This window comes from Theropithecus gelada, chromosome 15 (genome assembly GCF_003255815.1).
Source record: "Theropithecus gelada isolate Dixy chromosome 15, Tgel_1.0, whole genome shotgun sequence".
Taxonomy (NCBI): domain Eukaryota; kingdom Metazoa; phylum Chordata; class Mammalia; order Primates; family Cercopithecidae; genus Theropithecus; species Theropithecus gelada.
The window spans coordinates 39,522,431-39,540,416 of NC_037683.1; the positions used below are offsets into that span (position 1 = coordinate 39,522,431).

General features: G+C 43.8%; 1 protein-coding gene across 3 annotated transcripts; it reads left to right on the forward strand.

Moving 5' to 3' along the window:
• The first annotated feature begins 262 nt into the window (after positions 1-262).
• On the forward strand, positions 263-14,956 carry TMEM246 (transmembrane protein 246). Of its 3 annotated transcripts, XM_025360398.1 has the most exons (3): positions 263-536; positions 6,742-6,796; positions 10,957-14,955. In XM_025360398.1, exon 3 carries the CDS (start codon positions 11,034-11,036, stop codon positions 12,243-12,245), a length of 1,212 nt encoding a protein of 403 aa, XP_025216183.1. In that variant the 5' UTR covers positions 263-536; positions 6,742-6,796; positions 10,957-11,033; the 3' UTR covers positions 12,246-14,955. The 3 variants fall into 3 exon arrangements, with proteins under 3 accessions (XP_025216183.1, XP_025216182.1, XP_025216184.1); XM_025360397.1 differs by lacking the exon at positions 6,742-6,796 and having other exon boundaries at positions 10,957-14,956; XM_025360399.1 differs by lacking the exons at positions 263-536; positions 6,742-6,796 and adding an exon at positions 654-919.
• Positions 14,957-17,986: the final 3,030 nt, after the last annotated feature.

Consider the following 17,986-nt stretch of genomic DNA (forward strand, 5'->3'; position numbering starts at 1 on the left):
TACCTTCCCATACCTCAGGCGTTTTGTCTCTCGTGGCCATTTGTGTTTAAATTGAGGGTTTTGAGAAGACTGAAAAAATTCAAGACCCAAAGTAATAGCTTTCTCACGCATTGAGAGATGTCGTTCCATTGGTGTGAATAAGTCTCTGTGTACCCACCTGATGAAATATAATGCTGGCTTCTAGTTCCCTCACAAAAGAAACAGGCTTCCTGTTTGCGTGACTTGGGGGCGACTCCTGCTTTTCCCTGGCTGCCCATCAGTTGGCGCCTTTTGCCGTCCTTTTTCCCCAAGCCGGCTTTGGGGGCTGCGGTCGCTCCGCAGCTCGCGGGTCACATGGCCCGCCTGAGCAAGGGGAGCCCTGCGCCCGAGCTGCGAGGCGGGAGGAGGTGAGGCTCGGGCGCACACCCAAACCGCGCTGCGCCCGCTCCTTCCGGGCCCCGGCGATGGCGCCTCCACCGGGATGAGCTAGCCAGCCTGGGCGATACTAAAGGCGGCCCTCGGCGCGCGCAGGGGACCGAGCTGATCGCCCCAACCCGGTAGGTTTCTGTTGCGCACGATCTGCTCAGCCCTTTTGGCGCGGTGGTCGGAGCCCTGGAGAGACACCAGAGCGCGGGGACAAGGATTAGGGGTGGCCACAGCTGGCACAAGCAGGGCAGCTGGGGGTTGGGGAGAGGCGTCGCAGAGGGCCTGTGCCCCTGGCAGTGCGCCTCGGGCAGGCGGGTTGCCTAGCGGCCCTGCCCGGAGCTCCGACCGCTTCCTGCCGGAGGATTGCGAGGTCCCGCAGGGTCCCCGGCGCGGCAGGCGCCCGCGTCAGTGCGGGGATGGTTGAGTGCAGCGGGGGCGCCTCCCTGGCCCTCGCCTGCACCAGCTGCGCTGACAGGCCAACAGAAGGACGCGAGCGGGGCGCGTGCCAGTCTGGGTAAGACCCTCGCCGAGCCTAGCAGGGCCGAAGCGCCAAGGGGCCTGGCGCCTAATGGCCGCCCGCAAGCAGAGGACCCTCGCAGCGCGTCCACACCTTAGGTTCGCCTGGCGCGCCGAGAGCGCGGCCGCAGTGTTGGGTTTCTGCGGGCGACCTCGCAGCCAAGGGCTGGGGGAGGGCGACTGGGCAGAGGAAGGCGTCCTTCCCAGCACCGGGAAAAAACAGCAGAAGGGAAGAAGCGCAGCGATGGAGACGGTCAGCTCGGCCTACGGGTGGGAAACTGAGGCTCAAGCGTGGCAGGGACTGCCCAAGGTCAGCGACAGACACTAGATCCAGTGCCCTGGACATCGTCCCCCATTCTTTTTCCAAGAGGAAGGGTTAATTAAGTCCACCTGGGCGTGTCTCACCCTCTTTCTGGCCCTTGGCTCGGGCGTCGCCAGTGTCGCACTGCGCTCAGGGTGTCTTGGGGCATGAGCTCCTGCAGGGTCGTTGTGACCCGCATCCTCTGCTCGACCCACGCTCTCTCCGGGGGACCGCAGGGCGGCTCCAATGATGATCTCACCATGCGGACCATTAGCAATACATGCAGGTGTGTGTGCGCGTGCATGTGTGTGTTTCTCCAAGAAAACTAATCCTTTTAAGGGAAATAGCTTTTCTTTAGGGTTGAATTTCTAGAATGCACTGCACTAGGTACTTTATGAGGTGAGAAGAGAAAACTAACATTATTAGAATTATCAGAATGTTGTAAGGATACCCTTATTAGAAAACATCCAGGAAACAAAACTCCAAAGGAGAAACAAAATAAAAATAACTTAAAACTTCAACTTCTAGATGGTTTAGATTTTCTGCATATCTTAAAATTTTCTCTATGTATACACATTTGAAGTTTTGAATCAAAAGTGTGGACCAAGAAATGGTATCTTGTCTTAATTTGCATGTCTTTGATTACCGGTAGAAATTAACACTTTTTCCTCTGTGTAGTAGCCTTTTGCATTTCTGTAGGTGAGTTGATTGTTAATTCTTCTTCCCATTTTTCAGTTAAGTATCTTTCTCTTCCTGGTTTTTAAGCACTTTATGTGTATTACATATTAAAGTAGTAATTCTTTGTCACATGTTGCACTATAGCGAGTATTTTCTGTTAATTTTTACTAGTTCTAATTCCAAATGATCTTTTGGATATTTTGGTCTATTTTTTATTTTGATGGTTATAGGGGAATATAAATTTGACAAAACTCATCAAAATATATATTTAAGCGGTGCATTGTATTGTATGTAAACTGTACCTCAATAAAATTAATTTGTAAAGGCCTAGAAAATTATGATGCTGGGTAATGAGAGACAATCTGCCTAGCCAGATAGTAAAACCTGTTATAAAGCTTTCATAATGAAAATGACATGGCACTGGCACCACAATGCAGGGAGAGACAGCTGCCAAAATCCACAAACAGATACATATATGTAATTTAATATGTTATAGCTATAGCAATTTAAATCACGAATAAAAAAATGGACTTAACAGGTGCCCTGTCATGTTCAACTTCCCAGTGTCTAACACAAGACTCAGTGTTCAATCGAATGCTTAATTATGATTATAAAAGTAATGCTCTTTGCAGAAGTGTAGATATCAAAACAGGAAATTGCCATCCCCATACCCTTCGTTTCTCCTTCACTAAATTATACTCCACATTAAAAATAAAATGGTCATATCTCTGCACATTTTTCTGTAATTTGCACTGACATAGTTCGCATTTCTCCCTTTTGGTCTTAGTCTACTTGAGTTGCTGTAACACATTCTCAAAGAGTAGGTGGCTTAAACAACAGACACATTTATTTCTCAAACTTCTGGAAGCTGGAAGTTCCAGATCAGGGTGCCAGTGTGGTCAAGTTTTGGTGAGGGCCCTCTTCCTGGTTTACATGTGAGAGAGCAGAGAAAAGAAGTGATCTCTCCTGTCTTTTCTTATAAGGGCACTAACAAAGAGCATGCATTACTGATGTCTGCACCCTTATGACCTGATTACCTTCCAAAGACCCTGTCTTTGAATACCATCACATTGGAGATTAGGATTTATAACACGGATTGTGGCTGGGGAGGAGGAGGACAAACGTTCAGTCCAAAGCACAACCCTAGCTAGGATTTCTTTTATGTCAACATATTTAAACCTTTCTCGTTCTTCTTAACATGTTCACAGCATACCCTTTTATGATTCTCTAAAAATCTGTTCCCTTTGCTAGGTATTTCATTTGCCTGCAGTTCTTCCTTTCTTCCTTTCTCCCTCCCACCCTCTTCCTCACTCTCTCTCTCTCTCTCTCTTTCTTTCTTTCTTTCCTTTCTCTTCCGTCCTTCCTTTCTTCCCTTTCTCCCTCTATTCCTCTCCCCCTCTTTCTCTCTTTTTCTTTCTACTACAAACAAAACAGCAATGAACATTTCTCATCCATCTTTGGTAGCATGTGTTGGCATTTCTGCAGAGTAGATTCCTAGAAGTAGGATCGTTATGTCAAAGGGGATGCACATATAAAATGTTTATAGATACTGCCCCAGCACCCCAACATTTCCTCCAAAAACTGCACCAATTTATATGAAAGTGCCTAGTTGTTGAACTGTGCCACTCCCTCTTGAAGTAAATTAAATTCAGATGTTAAATATAGAGATTAATTATGGAGAAAGGGATCTCTAGTACCAAGTCTTTTCACCTGAGCATTATTTTTCTGTTTATTAATGACTTTTTAAATACCCTTTGGTAGAATTTTGTAGTATATGTATATATTCTGCATATTTCTGAAATTTATTTCTAGGTATTTGGGTTATTTTTTCCCTTTTGATTGGGATTTTTTATTCCCTTAGTTCACTGGTGATTGTTTACATGAAAGCAATCATTATAATATAGGTACAGATATGAACATGTAATGCATATATATAGTACCTGTGTATATATACTTGCTATGTATATTATATATTATTTTTACATATTAATTCTGGTACCAACCATGTTTTGAAAGTCTATTGCCATTTCTAATGGTTTTTCAGTTGATTTTCCTGGGCTCCAAATTTGTGCAGGCAGTCATGCATATTGGTTGAGAACATGGGTTCCGGACACAGTCTGCCTGGGTTCAAGTTTTGCCACCTGCTTAAAAGCTTAGTTTTTTAAAGTATAAAATGGGCTTAGTAGTCATACTTCTCATAGGCTTTTTATGAGGATCGATAGATGAAATGCTTAGAACAGTGCCTGGCACGTAAGTGCTCCACAAACATTTACAAATAAGTCCATCTCTACACAGTATATGACCAGCTCTTTGATACTACCAATTTTATAGCTGAGGACCTGAGACCCATAGAGGTCAAAGAGGCTATTTATTTGCTCAACAAGCATTGAGTGTCTTTTATGCATAGTTCTATGCTGGGTCTGTGAGGGATACCAAAGATAAATCAGACTACATCTACTCAAAAGAGATTTAAAAGTCCAATCAGATCATAAGTCAAGGGCCATAAACAAGGCCATGGAAGACAACAGGCATCATGGAAAAACATGAGCTTTGAAATTTATCCTTGTGCTTGAATTTCCTGCTTGCAACTTGGTAGCATCAGTTTTTTTCAACTAAATGGGATTAATTCCATGCTATATGTAGTATGGCCTTAACAAGCGGTAGCTATAAATAGATGAGTCTGAAGTAGAAAGTGACAAATGAATGCCCTGGAGGAAAAGTTCATAGAAAGGGCCCCAGTACTTAAGGGGAAAAAAGAGATTCTTTCTGGTTGGAGAGGTCAGGGTTGGCTTTTGGAAGAGGTACCTTTTGAACTGATTCTTGGTTGAGTTAGACAGTGTGAGGAGCAGAAATGCAGCTGGAAAGATAGTTGGAACTGGATTGTGAAGAATGTTGGCAAATAATTTGAACTTCATTCTATAGTCATGGGGGAATCATTGAATAGTTTTACAGAAAAGAGTGCCATGTTCTGACTTATGCTTCAGAGTATCAGATGGATGCTGATCAGGTAAAACATCACCATCATCTGCACAGTGTCCTACGCTGACAAAGGGCTATCATAGCTATTGTCTCTTCATCGTCACAATGGCTTTTTTTTTTTTTTTTTTTTTTTGAGACACAGTCTCACTGTGTTGCCAAGCTGGAGTGCAGTAGCACAATCTCAGCTCACTGCAACCTCTGACTGCCTGGTTCAAGCGATTCTTCTGCCTCAGTCTCCTGAGTAGCTGGGATTACAGGCACGTGCCACCACGCCCAGCTAATTTTTGTATTTTTAGTAGAGACGGGGTTTCACCATGTTGGCCAGGATGGTCTCAATCACCTGACCTCATGATCCGCCCGCGTCGGCCTCCCAAAGTGCTGGGATTACCAGCGTGAGCCACTGTGCCCAGCTGAAGTATCTTTTATTTTCCTATTTCACAGAGAAATAAAATAGGCTCAGAGAGATAAATGATTTTTTTAATATAAATTGATCGAATTAGTGAGCGTTAGGACGAGAACTGGACCCAGATCTTTTGGCTTGTGTTGCTCATTCTGGAGGTCAGAAGCTCTGTTAGGAGCCTATTGCAATCAGCTGGCTTGGAGGTGCGGAGGAGGAACTAGAGTGTGGCAGGCAGGAAGGCTTGACAAGGGGAAGGGGAGGGGAAAAGAGGAAAAGAGAGGCATAATAAAAGAGGCTGTAGAGGTGGGATTAGGAAGTGAGTGCATGGAGGTGAGAAGTTAGAACTAACTAGTGTTTTAGACTGAGTTGCCTGGGAAAGTGGTGGTACCATACATATAGTGGATTTGGGAAACATAGAACATTCTTGAGCACTCATCCCCTGACTCACACCCTGGTATTGTGTCTCCCACACCCGTGGATCCTTTAGTTTAATTTTCAGAAGTTGCACTAAAATGTAACTGTTGTTGTCGCTCCATTTATTCATCTAAGCCCTAGTTCATGTTCATTTCTCAGAGTCTGTGGCCTTTACTGTCTTCCCTGAGCCCTACACTCTAGACATGGTAACAGGTAAAGAATTCTGTTTAGGGAAGGGCTGTGTTTCAAAGAGCACATGCAAAGCATAGGTAAGAACTGGGTATGTATCGTTCTGTAGAATTGGAGCTGTAATGGTGCAATCGTTAGTAGGTCAGCTCAGAGATGCCAGTTAGTTCACAGTGTCTCTGGAGCGTGGGCCTCAGCCTGTGACATCATGGGCAACTGGAATTCCGGAAAAAAACAATCAGAGTGGTAACAGACATAGCCCTCTTGTCTCACCCTTATGATTGGGCTGGGAGTAAAAAAAAAAAAACTCCTTCCCCAAACTAGCAGTGAAAAGTCCTCTGTTTTTATATCTGTTCCCCTAAGGCTATTTATCTTTTATCTTTTTGTTTGTTTGTTTGTTTGCTTTGTTTGAGACAGGGTTTTTCTCTGTCACCCAGGCTGGAGTGCAGTCGTACGATCGTGGCTCACTGCAGCCTCAACCTGCTGGGGCTCAGGCAATCCTTCTGCCTCAGCCTCCTGAGTAGCTAGGACTACAGGAACATGCTACCATGCCTGGCTAATTTTTGTATCTTTTGTTGAGTCTGGGTTTTGCCATGTTGCCCAGGCTGGTCTGAATCTCCTAGGTTCAAGCCATCCACCTGCCTCAGCCTCCTAAAGTGCTGGGATTACAGGCTTGAGCCACCACATCCAGCTATTCATTCTTCTTAAAACCAGATCAGTAAGGTGAAATACATTATAGGTGCCATTGGACACCACAGCCTACTGTGCAACAATCGGTTAAATCTTCTAAGAAAATATTTTAAAAAATAAACAAGAACATACTCCTGAATGACTCTATAACTCAATGTGGTTGGATTTTCAGCAAAGCAGTCATCTAATCTTGAATAAAGGATCTGATCCCAGCTCCTGTGTCCTAGGTGGGTGTGGTAGATTGCATTATTGTTCAAAATGCCCCTCCCTGGAGTACATTTCTGCCCCTCCCTGGAGTAGATTTTCTGCCTCTCCCTGGAATACATAGATTTCTCCAGTCATTGGCTTCAGGTGTGGCCATGTATCTTTTGGCACTCCCTTCTTGCAGGAAAATGACATAACTGCTCTGTTGAACTTAAGTTATTATGTGACTTGTTCCAGTCAGTGAAATGTGGGTGGAAGTGATCTGTGTCACTTTTGAGAAGCAGCTTTGAGAGCCCGCTTGTGGTGCACTATTCCCCTTTTTTCTCTCTACCACAAAACCAGCAATGTTAAAACAAAACAAAACAAAAAAAAACAGTTCTATCTGCCTGGGTCCTAGAGTACAAACAGCAGGCAACAGAGGCACAATTGACCTATAAAGGACAAGTAATATGAGCAAGAATTAAATCCTTGTTCTTATAACCCACTGAGATTTTTGGGATCATTACTGAAGCCTGTCCTTATTCGTGCAGTGTGTAATGATTGGGGTTGGGGGCTGGGTCTTAAGCCCTGTGAGCATTCTAAAAAAATTTCCATACTCTCTGAGCAGATTGCTAGATGCTTTCTTTTCTCCTCAGGATTTAGAAATCGGCCTGTTGCTTTTTTTTTTCTATTGAATCTTCACTTTCCCCTCCTTCTGCTCTGTGGGAGGAGTAAATCTTCCTGTCCCATTGTTTTGGCCAATGGATGATGAGTAGACTTGATTTGTGACACACTGAAACAAGGATGTAAATGTACCTGCATGTTTTGACTTGGCCTCTTGTGCAGCTTCCAGGCAACATAGGAACACACCCCAGGTGACTGTTTCTTCTGCAGCTAAATCTAGAAGGAGGGGCATGTGGCATGAACTAATTCTGACCTACATTCTGGAGCTCACCCCAACTGAGCCACAGCTATCCACAAACCCGTATGCAAGAAATACATGTTATTACTTTAAGTTATGAAGATTTGAGACTGTTAATCACCCCAGCAAAGCTGATTAATATAGGCAGGGACCATGTGTCCTCTGAACCGAATCCCTCTCTTTTCCTTATTGTCAGTGGAACAGCAGTCTCACAGACATAATTTTAAAGTGAAGGACTATGTGAGATGTTAATGATTTTATTGTACCCAGTAGCATAAATTCCCTGGGACCCAAGGTTATCTTGATGTTAGTACTAGGTGTTCCCATTTCTTTCCTCTGTGACATATCATAGTAAGTGATAGTCCTTACTATGTGCCTGGCATTTTCCAAACTGCCTGCCCTATCTCATTGTCTCTAGTTCCCTCCTCTAGATTGATCCAGCTCCCTTGTGGTAATAGCAAAGGCAGGGATAATAGTCTGAGCAGAAAGCCACTTGAATGCCTCCTTTTCCAAAGCCAATACTGCAGGAGTGTGAGCTCAGCCCAATTCTTGTATTGGCTTCCATTAGTAGTGATGTGGAACTGGTGAGACCACGTGGATGTGCAACCACATGATTTGTTAACTCCATTGCCCTGAGCAGAGCAGAGGAAGAACCAACCAGTCTGCAATATACTGGACGTTCACAAACCAGCAAGACTGGGGTTGCATACTATTCAAACCTCTCTTTGCTTTATTCCCTCTTTGGGTACTATCCTGATCTCTTAGTACTAGGATTGTCTGTCTTACCTTTGAGTCCCATAGTACAATCTGCTTCTGTGGCTGAAATGAAACTTGTTTCTCTACTTGAGAAATTACCATGTCACTGTACTATAGACATTTGATATTCTATACAACTGTAGAGGCTAACTGCTGTAATAAAGTCCAAAAATTATTGGTGTCTAGACACAGTGGTTTATGTATTGCTCACAACACAGTCCACTCTAGTTTGGGAGGGTACTGGGAGATGGGCAGTGGGAGGGACATCTGTTCCATGCAGTCCCAAAACTGGGATATGTATGTACAGGATTCAAGGACCCAGGCTTCTGCCATCTGGTGACTGTACCCTCCTCTAGATCCACCAGGGCTCTCCATTCAGCTGGCAGACGGGGAAAGATAAAGTCGAAATGGCACATCTGTTCTCAACTACCTTGTCCCAGGTGTCACCCCTGTCACTTTGCTGACAAGCCCTAGTCACATGACTCCACCTGGAGAAGGCAAGCTAGGAAATGAGGTCTTTCTGTGTGCCCAAGGGGAGAGCATGGATATGAGAGCACTGGCTGAGTCTGCTCCACAGCAACCTCATATGGTTCCTGGGCAATCCTCCCTTTGCAATAACTCACAAACTACACAGTTTTCCTCCAAATGTGTATAAACCTTATTATGCTTCTGAGGCAGGAGATTTACTTTCTGTACTGCAGACACCATTTAGTTTTGCATTGACCCTACTAGCAAAGGACTGGCTTTGTCCTTTTAATTCTGTTTTTTGGCAGTAGTCTGTTTTCCATCAGAACATCAGACCTGCTTACTTCTGAAATATTATTATGAGTTTGAACATATGGTTAGATTATAATGGCATTTTTACTCTGCATTATTTTGCTTTCTAACGTATTTTATATTCACAGTAACCCTAAGAGATAGATATTATTATTTCCATTTTATTTATTTATTTATTTTTTTTTTGAGACGGAGTCTCACTCTGTCGCCCAGGCTGGAGTGCAGTGGCCGGAGCTCAGCTCACTGCAAGCTCTGCCTCCCGGGCTCACGCCATTCTCCTGCCTCAGCCTCCTGAGTAGCTGGGACTACAGGCACCCGCCACCTCGCCCGGCTAGTTTTTTGTATTTTTAGTAGAGACGGGGTTTCACCGTGTTAGCCAGGATGGACTCGATCTCCTGACCTCGTGATCCGCCCGTCTCGGCCTCCCTAAGTGCTGGGATTACAGGCTTGAGCCACCGCGCCCGGCCTATTATTTCCATTTTAGAGCTGAGAAATATAAGATATAGAGAGGTAAACTGACTTCCCAACAAGTGAGAGGTAGAGCTAGGATTCATACCAACATGAGCCTGGCCTCAGGCCCATGCTCTGAATCATTACATCACACAGCATTTTTTCCTGGACCAAACTGAGGACAACTGTCTCTTCCATATTCACCTCTGCCTTTCCCTGCCCCACCCCAACCCCTCTTCATTGAACAGCTACTCATGGATCTTCCTCCAGATGTTTCCTCCCTCCCCAAGCCTAGGGCTCTAGAGTTTGCTTGCTTATGGGAGATACTTCCTCTCATCGGTTCCCACGATCTACAAAAATAAAATGGGAGAACAATCAGGATTAAATTAATATGCAATGTTAAGTATAGTTGCGTGAGATTAGAAACATATGAATGGAAAACGACATTAAATAACAAAGATATTTCAGAGAATCCTAAGTATTCCTTCTCTTGTTGGACAAGTTTTTTTTTTGGAAATTGCTATATGCACAGTTAATCAACAAGTATTTTCTGGGCCCTTATGCTGGAACTTGCTCTAAATCTGTGTATTTCCTTTGTGCCAAGCCTTGCTTTTTTGCCCCTGTTTTAAGAACCCATTGTCTGTGTACCTGGTGAATAATGATCCTAACAGCCTACCTGGAGATTTTCTGGCACATTGTAAACCTAACTAAGTATCTTTAGGCATGGAGACTTGGTTGGATGCACTGAGATCTTGTTACTCATAGAAATAATAGGCCGGGCGTGGTGGCTCAGGCCTGTAATCCTAGCACTTTGGGAGGCCGAGATGGGCGGATCACGAGATCAGGAGATCCAGACTATCCTGGCTAACACAGTGAAACTCCATCTCTACTAAAAAATACAAAAAAAAAAAAACTAGCCGGGCGAGGTGGCGGGCACCTGTAGTCCCAGCTACTCGGGAGGCTGAGGCAGGAGAATGGCATAAACCTGGGAGGCGGAGCTTACAGTGAGCTGAGATCCGGCCACTGCACTCGAGCCTGGGAGACAGAGCGAGACTCCATCTCAAAAAAAAAGAAATAATAAAAACATCCCAGAGGCTGTTAGCAGACACGACCAAAGAACGGTTTACTGCAGAAAATACTTTAAAGTCTCTTAAAAGCTACAGAGCCTTGAATTATAATTTCTGGTTTGATATGTGCTGAGTTCAGTTCTTAGCCCTTTGTTTTTTTGTTTTTTGGTTTTTGTTTTTTGTTTTTAAAAAAATGCTTACCCTTACCATTCCCTACTTCCTCTCTCTTTAGGTTTGATTTCTGATGACTCTGGCCTGAGTTCCAGGATGGTTTTTTCTTGGGACCAGACATAAACAAAAGTTGACCTCATGAGCACTTCAACCTCTCCAGCTGCCATGCTCCTCCGGAGGCTGCGGCGACTCTCCTGGGGCAGCACTGCTGTCCAGCTCTTCATCCTAACAGTGGTGACATTTGGCCTGCTGGCCCCCCTGGCCTGTCACCGACTTCTGCACTCTTACTTCTATCTGCGCCATTGGCATCTGAACCAAATGAGCCAAGAGTTCCTGCAGCAAAGCTTGAAAGAGGGTGAGGCTGCCCTCCACTATTTTGAGGAGCTTCCCTCTGCCAATGGCTCAGTGCCCATTGTCTGGCAGGCCACGCCCCGGCCCTGGCTGGTGATCACCATCATCACTGTGGACAGACAGCCTGGCTTCCACTACGTCCTGCAGGTGGTGTCCCAGTTCCACCGGCTTCTTCAGCAATGTGGCCCCCAGTGCGAGGGGCACCAACTCTTCCTGTGCAACGTGGAGCGTAGTGTGAGCCATTTTGATGCCAAGTTGCTCTCCAAGTACGTCCCTGTGGCCAATCGCTATGAGGGCACTGAGGATGATTATGGTGATGACCCTTCAACCAACTCGTTTGAGAAAGAGAAGCAGGACTATGTCTATTGCCTGGAGTCATCCCTGCAGACCTACAACCCAGACTACGTCCTGATGGTGGAAGACGATGCTGTTCCAGAAGAGCAGATCTTCCCAGTCTTGGAGCATCTTCTGCGGGCTCGCTTCTCTGAGCCACATCTCAGAGATGCCCTTTATCTCAAGCTCTATCACCCCGAGAGGCTCCAGCACTACATCAACCCAGAGCCCATGCGGATCCTGGAGTGGGTTGGTGTAGGCATGTTGCTGGGGCCCTTACTAACCTGGATATACATGAGGTTTGCCAGCCGCCCAGGGTTTAGCTGGCCTGTAATGCTCTTCTTCTCCCTGTATAGCATGGGTCTGGTGGAGTTGGTGGGTCGACACTATTTCCTGGAACTGCGGCGGCTGAGTCCTTCCCTGTACAGCGTGGTTCCTGCCTCTCAGTGTTGCACCCCAGCCATGCTCTTCCCTGCACCTGCGGCCCGCCGGACCCTCACCTACCTGTCCCAAGTGTACTGCCACAAGGGCTTTGGCAAGGACATGGCACTGTACTCGCTGTTGAGGGCCAAGGGAGAGAGGGCCTATGTAGTGGAGCCGAACCTCGTGAAACACATTGGGCTCTTCTCCAGTCTCCGGTACAACTTTCATCCCAGTCTCCTCTAGGGTGCCAAGAAATGCCTTTCTGAAGTTGGCCACTTCTTGAAGATTCAAATATTGATCTCTTTATTTAGACGTGGTTGCCTGCAGGTATTTCACTGTTTGCTGTTGTTAGAGATATAGGCACTGGGGCAGCTGAGGAACATGAATAAGTCAAGAGCATTGGCTTTGGTAGCCTCCTGGCAGGAGCAGCAGTTTGCCACAGGTCCGGACCTCTCCCTCCACACAGCCACACTGCCTCATGCAGTCGGACACACCCAGTGAGGGTGCATTTGAACCCTGGTTATATTCTCCATCTGTTTTTAAGCTCTGCTTTGTGATAGAGCTTGTGACTGCCAAAAATCTTGTGCACAGTGATATGACTGTTTTAGGATCTTAAGGGTAGGATTTTGTGAAAGGTGAGATCCTTTGGAATTGAGTTCTTTCTCATTGGGTATGAAAATGGATGTATGTTTAGAATATATGCCTCACGAGGCAGGACCATGTAGATAGATTCCATTTGTTTCCTTGACCTGGTATAATAAAAACTGATAAAAGCCGTGCAGTACCCAGCATCTTGGAGGCAGGTGATCTGGCTTTTCTGTTACCTGGCATTTTCGTTTCCTATATATCTGTAGTGCACTGATAATTGATACTGTTAATGAGAACTTTAAGGCACGACAAGATCTGGAAGAGCTTCTGAACCATCACAGTCAGATTGCTTATGTTGAGTAGTGATTTAACATTGAACATTTCTGTACTACTCTGACTCTTTGAAAACTGGACATTTCAGAATGATATAGTGTGGATGAGCTCTTTACAAGTGGCATATCATTTTTCCTGACTTTGCTGGCTGACTGCTTACCCTCATTTCTTTTTCTTCTAGGTAGCATGATGTTATAGAAGAAAAAAAAAAAAAAAAAAAAAAAAAAAAGCATGGACTGAAGTCAGAAGACCTGAACTTTTATTTCAGATCTCTGCCATGCCCTAATGATGTGACCACCTTGGGCAGGTCATATAGTCACTCTGGGTCTCAATTTTTTCACCTGTAAAATGAGGGCAGTAATACTTACCTGTTAAAGTTGCCTTGAGGATTAAATGGCAGAATATATGTAAAACGCCTAGCAAGTGCTTAGTCCACAGAAGACATTTGGCAAACTTTTCTGTCCTATAATAAACATATACAACTCAAGCTTATATTGGTGATGTTGTTTAAAGTATGAGATAGGGCATGGGGCTGCCACCTATATACCAGCTATTCCAGACCAAGCCATGCTAGAATAAAGACTGACTTTTCATTGTGACCTCTGAAGGATGTGCAGCTCAGCTTTCACCTAGTGCCACCTTCAGCCAAGCCAAAAAGAAGAATTGTTCATTCAAACTGGAAATGATCTCCAGCTTGGAAATGAGACTCCTCATGAGCTTATTCTAAGATCAGAGTCTGAAAATTACTTTTCTCCAAAGTTACAAATAAAGGTATTTTAACAGTACTATCAGACTAGTGACCAACAAGTTTCTTTATGAGGACGGATGATGACCAAGAGTTCAAGCAATTGTCTAGTTTCTTTCGATGCCACAGTTTGCTTTTAAATTCCCACAGGGAACTTCCATCTGGAGACCCACTCAACACAGAGGGATTACATAAAGGTTGATCACCCACACTCTACAGATGAACAATTTGAGACCCAGAGATGCTAAACTGCTCTCCAGGTCACAAACCTGACAGCAGCATAGCCAGAATGGGAACAGAGCTCTTCTGACTTCAAGCCCCTGCACTTTTTTCTTAACCAGATTAATTTTATGAATATCTATGTGGTCAAAGTCTCTTTTGTAAAATCTGAGTGTAACCTGGACTAAATCATGTCTCTGTAAGCTAAGATGGCAGAAACACATTGTCATGTTAGTTTGGGGGAACAAACAGATATAAGTATGTGTTGTAATGTTATAGTGAGCTGTTATTTATCCCCCAGCAATGTCCAAAGTGATCAGAGCTACTAGATGACTTATTATAATGTTCAGATCCTACTCCTTCATTCCTTCTCTCCCAGTGACCTGTGTACCCCCAAGCTTTAGAACTGAACCATCTCCAACTTAGAACTCATTAGAGTTTGTTGCATTAGTGATTGGATCTCCTCATGAAAGTTTTTTGACCAATGACAGTGGAGCCACTTTAAGCCAGCCAGGCCCAAGATAGGGAAGCACTGCTGGTTTACATTTCTGCTCTTTCTAATTCAGTTGTCTATTGCATGCAGTCATCCCTTCCCTTGACTTCTCCATTATGGAAGGCTAAGGCCATCCCTCCTTGTCCAGTTTCTCTATCTACACACTAACATGCCTTTTCCCCATGGAGCTGAACTCTGTCAGCTGTCCTTGGACATTTTCTGCAGATGCAGGCTTAGTTCTGCTCTTTTGTTCCTACCCACTTCTAAATCTTCCTCCATTTAATCCCTTATTCTTATAAGGAGTCTAATTTTTGTGTATTGTCCTTGATTAGGGCAGCTGACAGCTTTACACCAAAGCTGAAGTCTCTCATTTAATCCTAAGCAAGGGGCTAGAGAGAACTAAGATATCCTTCCCATATCAAGGGACATAGGTTACTAGAAGGGTGGAGGTCTCTTAACAGGCTCACTCACCTTTCAGAGTTTAAATTATGATCAGGCTTAAGAAGCTCTCTCTTGTGACTGAGTGTATTTGCATAGACATGTCTGTGAAAATAAAAGCACCCATTTTACTAAGGCTTTCTGAGAAGACTTTTATTCTTCTCTGTCTTTCTTTTTCATGAATGGATTTTTCTGATGTAGCAAATAGTATGGGCTCCCTGCCCCACCACACAGTTTTGTAGTCCCAAGGGGGCCACTCAGAAGTATTGGCTGCTGCCTGCACAAGCAACCGTGGCCACAGATCCCTGGATCACAGCAATGTCAGAGCATTTATCCATCTTTTTCTGGGTTAAAAAAATTGGGGGTCACCCCTGCCACCCAAATCATCTTACCTCTCACCAGTATACCCCTGGTACAATGTGGTGATCATTCCTTCACTCTTTCCTGTCTCTTGGTCTAAAAGTCTTAGAATCAGTTGCAGAGCTGCCATGTGTGGTATTCCTGTCTGTGCTCCACTGACAAACCCAAGAACACGCAGCAACACCCGTAGCCTGAAAGAAAAAACCCAGCCTTCCCCTGAGAGAAACACACAGGGATCCCTCACACCCATCCTCCCCCAACTCCCAACACACACTGAAAACAAAACGACTAGCAACAACAAAGTAAAAAACAGCTGTGTGTGATGATGGAAAGATTTCCTCTTAGCACTTGCCATTCCCTCTGCTTGGAATGCATGTAAGAAACATGGTATAGGGGCTAAAATTGTGCACTATAGCCAATTCTCAGTCCCTAGACCCCATTCTTTGTTCCTCTTCCTCCTGATTTCCTTCCCTAGACCATTTCTTTGTGTCCAGTGTTCCTTTCGTTCGTAGGCAGTTCCACTGTGAGTCTTATACTCTTTCTCATTCATTCATTGCTCACTATGTGTCATGTTCTATTCTAGGTGTTGGGGATATAGCAATGAACGAAACAGAAGATCCCTGACACTGAGGAGCTCATGTTCTATGGGGAAGGTGAAGCGGAAAAAAACTCAAAAGAATAAATAAGGGAATTTCAAGAGATTTCAAGGAAATCTAACTAGGTAATGTGATAGCAGGACCTAGGGATAGGGAAGGGCATGGACTGCTTTAGATAGGATGGGAAATCTGTTGGGGGATATTAAAATTGAACTAAGACCTCAATTACATGGAAAAATTCAGCCAAAGGAAAAGCATTCCAGAGAGAGAGAGCACGGCAGTGCAAAGACCTTGCAGAAAGAACCAGTGTTAAAAGTCCAAGGATGAAAAAAAGCCAGTGTAGCTAGAGCTTGAAGAAGGAGGATGGGAGTGGGAAGACATGAAGATAAGTTTGCAGGGGCCAGATCATATCAGGCCTGGAAGGTGATATAGCTGTTTAAAGTTTATTCTAAATGCAATGAGAAACCAGCTCCTAGCAAGATAATAAATTGCTTTGCCAGAACATTAACTGTCCATTATTTAGTTCCTTTGCATTCTGCATAGGCTGGTCTTACAAAGGTTCTGTGACAGTAGGGCATCCATTAAAGATCTATTACATAAGGGAACGTGGGACATGCAAGAGCCGATGACAAATGTAGAAACCCTCTGCTTCACTTGGCATCTCTGTCCTTTTCCTCATCTTTCTGATATTTTAAAGCTACTGTGTTCCTACATACATATGCTATCTGTTCCTTCATTCTCTGATAAATTCATCATTTGCCTTTACATTTTCATCATTTTCACCCCCAAATGGTTAACGTAAGTGCTTTTTTTGAAATCATTTTATCCTTTCATATTTCTGTGTCGGTCGCTAGGAGAAAGACCAGGAAAATCTGTTAAATTCTAAACCAAAAATTCCCATTCACTGCAGAGTGATGATTCGCAACACTGCTGCGATTCAGGCAATGGAGTGTCCTGAAGTGACAGCACATCACCACTGCAGTCCTAATAAATTAAGTCTTTTTGTTTTGTTTTGTTTTGTTTTTTGGTCTGCTAGCTCTATTAAATTTCCAATCATCTTTGACATAGTCCCAAAGATTTTCCAAATAGTATCCAACCTAGAAAACAGTTTCAGTTAATAAGCATTTTTTCAGCAAATTCTATTATAGTTGGGATAAAAATATCCAGTGACTTAAAATTACCCAACTTTACGTCATGTGGTGCTGTAACTCAACAGTGCATCGTACAGTATATAAAAATCCCACAGTAATCAACTCCAATTAAAGTGCCTCTCCACCTAAATTAAATTACCAGTTAAATAAGTTCTCCCAAATGAGGAGTGTATCTAAGGTAGATTAGATTAGTTCTATCAAACTTGTATTCTTCATTTGCACTGTGATATTCTCACCATTTTTCTTCAAATAACAGGAATGCACAATGCAAATGTTTCCATTAAACAAACAACAAAATCAGTTAACAATTTTTAAGCAAACAGCTGTAATCTAATTCCCCATTGTGGTTTTTTGTTTGTTTGTTTTGTTTTTTTACCTGCAAACATTGGCTGCCATTTAATTTTGGAAAAGAAATACACAGAATTTTCAGTTTTCCTGTTAGGCATGTTATTCACAGATTTTGGGATTCAATGTTTCTAGCTTTACCCCAAACAGGGCAAAATTTCTGGTTAACCAGTTTTCAAGTCAACCAGTCTGTGTAGATTTATTTCCAGGAATGTGTTTGTGCAGTGCCTCTTGTCCTTCTCAACCCTAACCTTCTCCAGCCCCAGTGTATCCAGAATCCATTTCCAACTGGAGTTCAGCAAAAGTTTGGCTTCCATTTAGCTCCCCCTCCAAATAAGTTTATAAAAGAGGAGGCAGGCTTTCATCTCCTTTCTGGATTGTACACATAGAATACATCTAAATTTTAAAAGCTATGTATGTAAAAAATGGTGTGTGTCTGTATCACATTCAAAATCTAGTTCATGTACTATTCTGCAAGGAAATACATCAAACAAGTTAATCATGAGTAAACCTAAATTTAGCAGTTTATCCTTATCTTAATGAATACCTAAATCCTGTTTGCGATATTCACTCAAATGACTCAAGCTTTCTCCTTTTTAATCTCGTTGAACTTTTAGCTGAAATGCCGCAATCTGCAGAAACACATTTCCGTGTTTGAATCAGGAAAGGCTTGGAAGAGATTAGAATAACATTATATTTCATTTTACCAGTTAACA

What these genes read in the sequence shown, in the direction of transcription:
- TMEM246 (XM_025360397.1), top strand. Translation starts at nt 11,034, where the DNA reads ATGAGCACTTCAACCTCTCCAGCTGCCATGCTCCTCCGGAGGCTGCGG.